We start from the raw sequence: 10,255 nt of genomic DNA, 5'->3' as shown, positions 1-10,255 counted from the left end.
TTTTTTTTTTTTCTCAACGGGACTTTTAGTTTTTAATGTCATATGTATTTATAACAGGGAAATTTAAATTTTTTTCCAACAAAATTATCTGAGTAAGGGACTTTTATTTTCTGATGAGACATGAGTGCCAACTCAGTTTTTCCWGTYCTTATCGGTGTTTGCGAAAACATTTGAACTACCGCTGCCAAAATGGCAGATGTGGGAGTGAGTCAGGCAGGACATTTCTGAAACATGCATGACAATGTACTGCATTTGTAACTATTTAATAGTGGGGGTGTTTGCACTAGGACTGGGGACAGTCCTAAATATATAATGAACATGTAGGTCCTCAGATATTTGTTACTGACATTTGTCCAAATAATTCTCTTTAAATGCAGATGCACACTATTTATTTTGGAGCAGCACCTTCTGTTTTGAATATGATTCCCCAAATTATCAAAAACTCCCACAAATTAAAATGACTCTCYAAATGTAAGTTTGGAAAGTTAAAAATGTACTCTTATATGGATATTGTTTGACTTACTACGAACCTCCTGCTGCACGGAGCTCTGAAACACGTTCATTTGTATTTCATTGTGTGCGGATCAGTAATTGCTGGTTCAGCTAAGCAAACAGAGCTTTGCTCCCACTTCAATGCCACAATCCGCTCAGCTTGGATGCGGCGCAATGTGCCRTGTCAGCTGATRGAAATAGAGAGACGTGTCGATGAAAGCAATACCATGGAAACAGGTTTAAAGCCTAAATGGTCTAGCGCTTATCTGTCACCAAAAAAGCCTATGCGCTTGGACTWAMAAGACAGATGCAGACTTCGGTGACCGAGCMGTCTGACACATGCAACATTTGYCGTGCAGACAGTTTTTTTCATCGCACGTGTGACACTCTTGTCGAACAGGTTAGTCGACATGTCAAACGATTTTACGTTGTCTTTTGTCTGACACCTTAAAATACGTCATTATTGTCAGACGTCTTTTCACAAATACTGCTTCTTGTGTTCAGATAACATTCTGATATTCTGACATTTTAAAAGACATCACATTCTGTCGGTGGTGGTAGTGTGATGGGAGGCTTGGTTACTTTAAGATCCCATTTGATTTGCTGTAGTTGATGAAGCCATATATTTGGCGGTGTAGCAGGAAATCCTGATGGCAATCATTCAGCCACTAGTTTCTGATCCAAAGCACACCAGCGAGACAGCAAGCGAGTGACTTAAACATTATTTGAATCGAGGGATTTCAGGGGACTTTGTCAAAGTTGAACTTACATCCGATGGAAATGTTTTGTCATGACCCGTAACAGACTGAGCACGCACATTGTGACWGAATTAAAACAGTTCTGCACCGAGTCCCTCCACATTAATGTAAATGACTCAGAGTATTGTCACTCAGACACTCAACGAAAGTATCTGCATCACACCTCACAAACCACTTATGAGCTGGACTCTTCCTTACTCTCTCATGCAAAGAGAGGTTTCAGTCATCCCTGACAACATTTGATGTCACCCCAAACTTTTCATCACATCCTCTGCACCAGTGACAGCGGTTATAGTCTGAATCATATTATGGATTTTTTTTTTCTCTTCTCTTTGTTGCCGTGACGAAATGTGTGTCTGTGGCTGTCTCCATTCAAAACAAAACTGGATTACCCTAATYCAGTTTTGTTTAGACTGAAGCAGGGTGGGTCTATTTCGGGATTGGTTTTTACAACTTCCTATGATTTTATTATAGATGCACGTTATACCGATTATCTATACTGCACTTTAATTCGAAGTACTCACCTTAAGCTCATCAGCAGWTGAGCTACACTTAGTTATTATGGGAAGCTCATTCATGCACAGTGTTTCTGTGTTGTGACAGCTAGTCTTGAGGGTAAACGGGCCCTGCTCCTGCTGGTAAAAGGCATCCCCACAGCATGATGCTGCTGCCACCRTGCTCCTCTACAGAGATGGTGTCTTTTAGGCGATAAGTCAAACTTTTATTGCGTGGTTTGGATATGTAGAAATGAGATAGTTTGTTTTGAGGGGTTTCAAATAGAAATTGGGATGAAATAGTTAACTTAGATTTTGAGAACAGTTGGTTTTGTCCTTAATAATTGCTGAACATTCACTATTAATTTGTGTTTCTGTAAAAGCAGTTCTTATGACAACTTGGTTCATATTGTGTTATCTTCTACATTTCTTTTAAAATACTTRMTSMATWSWRTTTATAAGTGTGCAGTCTGGTTACAAAAATTTTTTTTGGCCTTTTATTTCTCYCTCGTCTCATCGAGACATGTGGTGTCGTTTTCAAGAGCAATCGGTTTTAAACTACCACACAAGTTAACAATACGCTAGTACAAACTCTGCAACAAATTAACAGAAAATAAAATGCAAGATGGGAGCAATMGGGATCGGCCACGCAGTGATTCTTTCACCGTTAAGGCCTTTAGTTTTGACGTCTTTGTTGTTGGTTTCAAAATATCGTGATGGGACACATTTAAGAAAAATATTTATCCCTTGATAAAATATTAAATATATTTCTACATTCAAGCTGGCAGTAAACTTGGAGGCGATTAGGAATCAAAGTTCTGGTGATTAAAGACTTTAAACAAAGTGCTGGTAGAACATTATTCACTTATTAGAACAGCATGTGTCTTAATGGCAGTTTGTTCGGACGAGCCAAAGACAAAAGGCCGTTCAGCTTAAGCGCTCACAGAACATCTTGAACAAACCCTTATTACGAGTCTATCCTGGTGACGCACCCTCACAGAGATTTATTATTTCARCCACGAAGAGCCGAGGGTTCAGCAAATTCAAAACAGCTTTGATTTTTGCTGTGCCAAAGTGGAACAGGAAATCTCCAAAACTGAAGCAGTTTTGCAGAAGATTGTAACATGAGTTACAGAAATAAAATCCTGACGGATAACCTTAACCCCATGTAGTCCTTACCACAACATCCCTTCAGCTTATTCTGAGCTCCAACTTAAACTAAATAGGTGCTCCAAAGGATAAATTGATTAACGCTTGTTAAATGTCATGTAATAAAGAATTAAGCCATTAATGTTAAAACTTGGTGGATTTGAACTGATATTTTGTATTTTTTTATTTTTTTTACAAAGGCTGGGTCAGATCAATTTTTTTGGGTTGGTCAAGTTAATTATATAGCATTTATTGTCTGTTTTGATGACATTGATTTAATTAAACCTTTGATAARCACGTTCTCCTTCATYCCACAAGTAATTTCTTAAAACAATTAAACCAACCAAGTTAATAATAGAACCAACAGTGACATGCAATAAGTTAACWGATCATCTTGACCGAATTAAAATAACTGAATTTACTATTTTTACATTGAATGTAATATGGGTCTAGTTTTTATTAAAGTGTTATCTTCACATACAAAAAGCATGATATCATTTAACAAACCTTAACCCCTTGTAGTCCTGGCCAAACRTTTCTACGGACTCGTTTAAATGTCATCTGAAAAGTTGTCATTTGAGTCAGACCTGCAGTCTGTAAGATTTTGGAACAGCCCAAACTTTCTCACAATTAAAAACTTGGGCGCTGCGCTTAACAGCCTGGTTAATACGCAGGAATCAACCGGTTTGAATAAATATGACCAGTTCTAGTTGAAATAGTCGCTGAATAAACAGTCAGATTTATGCCTAAGTCTAATTGTCACTACAGTGACCTTACGCTTGATGAACAATTGCTTAAGGTTCATTTAACCACATATTAAAATATGTCTGAACATGTATGTATAATTTTGCATGATTCACTTAAAAACCTAAATGCCGACGGTGACTCTATCCAAAGTTTTAGTGTGAACAGGATGAATATTGATATCCTCACACTCTCTAAGCGCCTTATGTTTCCGTAAGTCCTTAAGCACACAGAGAGAGAAAAAAAAACTTAATTTGGAAGGAATTTAAATAATTCAAGAGGTGATAAAAGTATTTTGTTGTTTTTGCACAGGAGTTTTGCATAATTGTAAGAAACTGTGCAAATGAAATGAAACCGCTGCCTTACAAAGGATATGTAAACTCAAACTTGTCAGGTCCTACGATAATGGTCATGATTGTTTTGGGTGTGATTATGTGTATGTAGTAACAGGTGCGAAAGAAGAAATATTAAACATTTTCCTCTGAACGACGGATGACGTAGAACAAACTGTGTATCTTCACTTTCTCTCACAGCTCAGCTATTTCTCATTRCTTTTTTAAATTATTATTATTTAATGAAATKATTTTTAATTGTTTTAAGTGTCCAGTCCTGGAAGTTTGCTTCCACAGCTTAATAATTTTGGTCTTTGTGCTTTTAAGTTTTAATGTGAATTGAGAGACAGATGCGAGCTGYATTTAGGAAACAAAAATGCCCCCGGGCCAGCAGTTATGCTTTAAGTAGAAGATGAGTCGGGGGAGGCTATAAATAGTACCAAATATCTGTTATGACAAAAGATAAAGGGTAGCACAAAAGTTTCTCCACCCCCTTTGTAGTGACTGTATTAAAATAATGTGAGCAGGAGACAGTGGCATGCCACTTCTTTCTGTTCCTTCCTTCTGCAGAAGGAACAGCAGAAACACATCTAGTCAAAGCCTCGTTAAGACCATCATCAGTCCTCTAACAAGAGGGATTAAAGCTCTGAACTGGATCTTTAACGGTTGGCCGGCTCGCCTCCGTGTCACTCCCTGTCATTCACCGACGGCGTCATGGCTGACTYACAGCTGGCCGACATCTAGCCTGGAAAAAGTTTCCCAGCTTCTCAGCCTTACACAGAGAAACTACGTKCATAGAGTTAGCCGTTCTAAATAAGCTGTCGTTCATTCATATTTCATGGTGTATTCTACACAGCTTTATGCATGCACATCATTATTGCATKAGCAATTTGAAAGTGAAAGGTTTTTAGCACTTCAAAGAGTAAATCATCAAATCTTACGCAGACGGATGAGAGAGTAAAAGAGCAGAGCAATTATGATGCTAGCCGTTTGCAACGCAGTTTATTTTTGTCCACTTAAAAGTTATGTGCTGTTGCTTCYGAAATGTCTGATCACAGGCTTGTGCAGCTGTAAAAGATTGTGAGGAGAGATGATGAACAAAACCTCRTTAGGATAGCAGAAAAATTATGCTTTTTGTTGGGATTGTTYGGCTTTATGAGAAGTCTYGCAATCTTATTTCTTGTTTAAAGTCATTAACTCTGCAAAAGCTTTTTTCTAGCTAAGTAAAGTACTTCAGTTATTATGCAAAATGAATATTGTTTGTTTGCACCAGACACTTTTATGTCTTGTGTTGTGTCTTTAAAGCTTTTTTATAAAGTCTGCGATAGAGAGGAAACAGATTAACYATTGCAACCATTTTGGTTAACAACATGGCCAAAAAAAATTATTATATGTATTAAATGCTGGTTTGACTAAAGTTAAATTAAGCTAAGTGCTTTGTTGCTGCATGGTGGAAAAGAAAGACAAATATTATTGGTTTATTTTTCAAAGTTTCTGTTTTATGCGTAACTTCTTGAGTGTTTGAATCTCCACCTCACCCAAGCTTCATAATTACATTCACAGAAAAACAGAGTAAATTCTTCCAGTTACCAAATCAGCTTGAGATCTGAAGYTTTTAGACTTTAGATCTGTGATTTTCCTTCTTCATCTGCCAGCTTTGCTCAGGCTGAAGCTGACAGATAGGCTGGTCAACAGAGGAGTTTCATGGTTGATCAGTAACTGCAAAACGAACCCAAAGCTTCATCTCTCTGYCACAGTGCTACCAGCTCCTCAGACAAACTAGACTGCTTTTGTCTCTCTTTAATTTTACAGTGAACAACTTTCACAGTAAACTTGCTAACTGAGGTGTGCATAGTCAAATTTTGTGCGTCTTTTTGAGCATGACCCCATTCTGGTTTCTTGTGATTTTGTTGTTGAAACCCATCCCAGATTTTAAGATGGATTTAAGTAGGAATACCTGAGGACTACTTTCCTTTCTAAATCCTATGGAAGCAGTMATGGTGTGCTTTGCATGCTGCTTTTCCATTTTGTAGTTATTTCTGGTTCGGTGAGTAACGAAAGTTCAGAATCTGCTGTGTGATTTGGAAACGTAGGGTAGTCCCTTCTTATCTAGAATAAATGTTTATTTTTGTGCTACCATTTAAGACCTCGATTTYGAAACGCTTAACTTAAACGCCCCAAATTTAAACAGTGTAGCACAAAAGTTAATTGCGTCAGTTTTTGAACTTCCTTTCAGATAACATCATCGGCTTCCCACAGAAATGTGTAGCATGAGTACCACAAGTTTGTCTTGAGTCAAAATTCKGATTAAATTTTGGGTTAAATGAAGGTGCATCATAGATAAAATCACAGGACTTACTGGTTAAAAATAACTTCCCAGTCATGAAAGCTGTACTGAATTTGTTAAAATGCCCTGAGTGTCACAAAGAGACATCAGCTGTCTAAGTCGGACAGATCAAAGAAATATCAGYTGTAGGTTTTTGCACAGAAATCTCCCACTTTGATATTTTCTGTGCTGGTGCACAAATTACCATTAAGCTACACCCAGTATAAGTCACAGTGCATGTAGGATGAGGTTTAATGACGCCATTCGTACCCACCATCAGGTCTCTTGTTGACTCATGTCGTTTAAAAAAAACAAAAAAAGACATTACTTTCCCAGAAATGCAGCTGTGCCCTCATCTCTTATACATGTGTACTTTCATAATGCGCTATGCATCATGCTTTCAGTTTCTTATTATAATTTCAAATCGGATTGCCTTTCAGAGTGAGAAGAAAATGACCAGCGAGACTCCGTCCACAATCTCCATGGCCCTGATGAACCCCCAAATGGCCTCCTCCTCTGCAGACGGCAGAAACTCCTCCACGCAGCAGCTCTCGATCAGCGTGTGAGTCATCTTTAAAACATTGCATTATTAAGACRATAATGCAGGATCATRCGTGCGAGAATGAGAGTATTAAGGGTACAATGAGAAAAGCCTGAGTGAAATTTCATGGGCCATGAACATGCGGTGACGACTTAAGCGAACCCTGGGCGTGCCCCTCCAGGTGCGCCATCCTGTACTCCTACAAACCTCGACGACCGGAGGAACTGGAGCTGAGGAAAGGAGAGATGGTGGGCGTGTACGGGAAGTTCAAAGATGGCTGGCTGCGTGGGCTGTCGCTCCGAACGGGGAAAGTGGGCATTCTTCCTAGCAACTACATCACCCCTGTGCTCAGGTGAGAGGCTGCATTTGTGYAYGTGCTAGGAGGCTTTCAGTCATGCATACGTTTCAGAAATGTGGTCAAACTCAATGAATCTCAAAGCCCAAATAAATAAATAAGAGAGACAATTTTAAGATCTCTCTAAATTATTTATAGGACTTGATGCACAGCTTGTTAGCAATTTATTTAAGGCCATTGTTCCCTGTTGGAAGCAGTGTTATATTGTGTATGAATTTATTTAAATAAACCTGCTTGACTTGCCTTGAGCTGCAGATGTCTGCAGGGCCTCTCTGTTGTTTCTCTGATGAATGTTTTCCTTTATCATCATGTTAGTTTAGGGATTCATAATGCTATTGGTACATTAATGCTCTACAGAATATCTCATAGAAAAGATAGATATATCCTAAAGTTAAATTGTGATTTTGATGTCCTTGTGATATATGTATTCAATTATTTTATTAGCGGATTTCAGAGCAATAAAGCTGTATAAAATGCCCACTTGTTTTTTTTTTTACATAATGGAATAAAACCGTGTGTTTCCATGCAATGCTTTGTGCTGGTCCACCACATCACGTTAAAATCACAATAAGACACAACGTTTGTGTTTGTGGTAAAAGTGTGAAAAAAATGTGAGAATACTCCTGAAAAGTAAAGTGCTGTTTTTAAAATGACCCGTGCTTTTTGCTACAGAACCTCAGCCAGACTTTTGGAGACCAAAGCAGCTAACGCGTCCTCGCATTACAACACAGTGTCTGGGAAGAAACCCACCGCTGCAAAAAATCCCACTGTGGTCCTTGCTCTCGACAAGGTGGGCGGTGATGGAACGAAATTCTCAACAGGACAGGTGTCATCTGTGCCAAATGGAGCGCAGCACGCCGCGTCCTCAGGCGGAGCTGCCAAGTCGTCCTTTTACGGGACGTCTCAAGGTTGGGACACCGTGAGACGTGTTTTTAACCCCCACAGAGGTCAGTGAGAAATAAGTTTCTAACAATTGGGGCTGCTTTATCTTGGTCCAGCAGTTGTGAAACAGAAATGCACTCTTTATGTTTTGTTTCAGCCTCACACCGTCCCTCCCATGTGTCCTCTTACAACATCCCGTCCAACTCGCAACCTTTCGCACAAGTTCAGGCGTCGGGCTACTCGCCTGCCCTGCAGAGAAAGAGAAACAGCAGCTTCCCATTCTCCAACCCCAAACCTTACGGCTGGATGACTGAGCCAGCAGCGCTCTCTGCTGGTGCTGTCATGAAGGACAGGGACTGTGGAGCCTCACACGAAGCAGTATTTCAGCATCACAGGCAGCCTGTTGCAAACGCACCTCAGTCGATTTTAGTCAGACCCGACGCACAGAAAAGCAGCATAGACAAGGTAATGTCAGATTCACGCTTGCCTTCGTTTTCAAGTTCTCAGGCTTTTGGGAAGGTTGAATGTTTCTTTGCGTTTCCAAAGCCTTCAAAATCAGTTCGGTTCCTGACGGATGAAGAGTCTCCTCCTCCGAGACATCGGACCTCCTCCTGGTCGTCTGGGTCTCAGGTTCACCCAAACTGTCGTCCCGGGCCCCTGCCTTTAGAAGTGTGGGCCCCTTCTCTCACCATGGGGAGAGACGGACCGGGGATCCTCCTCAAAGACGGGAAAGGTCCGGTTCTTAGGAAGGTCTTTGAAACGGCAATTTCCGATCCAAATTCTAACCCGCAGAAACCATTCCACTCACAGCCGTCGCTGTCAGCCTTGTCGGCTCAGTTCAGCCCCGTCAGGTAAACTTTGCTTTGGAGTCCTCACTCACCCGAGGAGAGGCGGACCTGAGCAATCGCTCATCTATTTTGTTTGAAATGCTTTGTTTTCCAGGCACAGAGTGACCACAACGCATTTAGCCCAGACAGACTCGGAGCTCAGTCTGCTGCAGGGAGAGGCGGTCCTTGTCCACAGACCTCGGCCTGACGGGCGCGTCCTCCTCACGCAGGAGGGCAGTGGACAAACAGGCATTTTCCACAACACTATTCTCCAAGCCCTTGAGAGGCTCAGCTGACTGTGTATTACTGTTAAATTGATGGATACTTCTGTTAGGGATGCACTGATTGCAGTTTTCTGGCCAATTATGATCTTTAGAAAGTCCCAATTTTGGCCGAAACCAATTTCTTTTGTCTGAGGTGTTGCTAAACATAGCATGAAAGTTGCTGAGTTGGCAGCAGTGGGGTGACTATTGTTAACTGCAAATGTGCAGACGTGACCTGGTGGGCTGGTCTGTCAGTCAAACCTCTCTGACAGCGGAGCAGAAGAGAACAGTGACTGATTTTAAAACCTTTGCTAACGTAGATAAGATCGGGGGATAAGATGTGTTTCACATGTAAGTATCAGCCAATCACCAGTCTCCCAGAAATAAGGAAATCGGCCCAGATAAATCAGCTGGCCGATAAATCGGCTGGCCGTTAAATTGGTGCACCCCTAAATTCTGTCATATCTGTTTGAACTGCCAAATAACTTAATAGATCAACTCAACAAAACGAGTGTTTATGTCCAAAAACGAATCCTGCCACACGACAATCAAATAACAGGTTTTTACTTTGGACCTGAGTGGATGTGAGAGTGTGGGTAAAATCTTCAGAGATGTATTTTGCGTCCTATAATGTGTGCGCATGTTTGTAACACGTGGTATTATTCGAGTTTTGCACTAAAAACCCACTTCAGGTTCCTTGCTTCATCTGTTACACAATGGTGAGTGCCTTTGTCAAAACCCACCAAGAAAACATATTATATTTGTACATACTTAGAGAGATTAGGTAAATTATCTGTACTGCTTTTGTGTTAATAAAGCATAGTTCCAGAACCTGTAACAGTTTGGCTTCTTTCATCTATAAACCAAACGTCCTTTAGGCCACATTAATAAACCTGTAAATATTTTTTCCTTCCAGTACTGCGGCTGGAAAGCTATGACTGAATTTGCCTCAATTGAGACCAAAGTGAAAGGAAAGGAGTGCAGAAGAACCAAACGCTTGTCGAGAAAACTAAATTCCTAAACTAGGACCATTAGGACATTTTTAAAGTTATCGTACCTTATATGCAGGATTTACAACCTTATTGACGGTTT

At 40.3% G+C, this 10,255-nt stretch overlaps 1 protein-coding gene across 2 annotated transcripts in view; it reads left to right on the top strand.

Moving 5' to 3' along the window:
• sh3rf2 (SH3 domain containing ring finger 2) overlaps positions 1–10,001 on the top strand; it is a 21,411-nt gene extending 11,410 nt beyond the window's left edge. For both annotated transcript variants that reach the window (XM_008420060.2, XM_008420061.2), the window contains exons 6-11: positions 6,736–6,857; positions 7,018–7,188; positions 7,864–8,138; positions 8,231–8,538; positions 8,620–8,924; positions 9,016–10,001. In XM_008420060.2, the coding sequence (XP_008418282.1) occupies positions 6,736–6,857; positions 7,018–7,188; positions 7,864–8,138; positions 8,231–8,538; positions 8,620–8,924; positions 9,016–9,196 (1,362 nt within the window). In that variant the 3' untranslated portion in view covers positions 9,197–10,001. The remainder of the gene's footprint in view (positions 1–6,735; positions 6,858–7,017; positions 7,189–7,863; positions 8,139–8,230; positions 8,539–8,619; positions 8,925–9,015) is intronic.
• The last annotated feature ends 254 nt before the right edge of the window (positions 10,002–10,255 follow it).

This window comes from Poecilia reticulata, linkage group LG10, assembly GCF_000633615.1.
Source record: "Poecilia reticulata strain Guanapo linkage group LG10, Guppy_female_1.0+MT, whole genome shotgun sequence".
In the NCBI taxonomy this organism is placed as follows: domain Eukaryota; kingdom Metazoa; phylum Chordata; class Actinopteri; order Cyprinodontiformes; family Poeciliidae; genus Poecilia; species Poecilia reticulata.
This window is presented reverse-complemented; position numbering and strand designations above follow the sequence as displayed.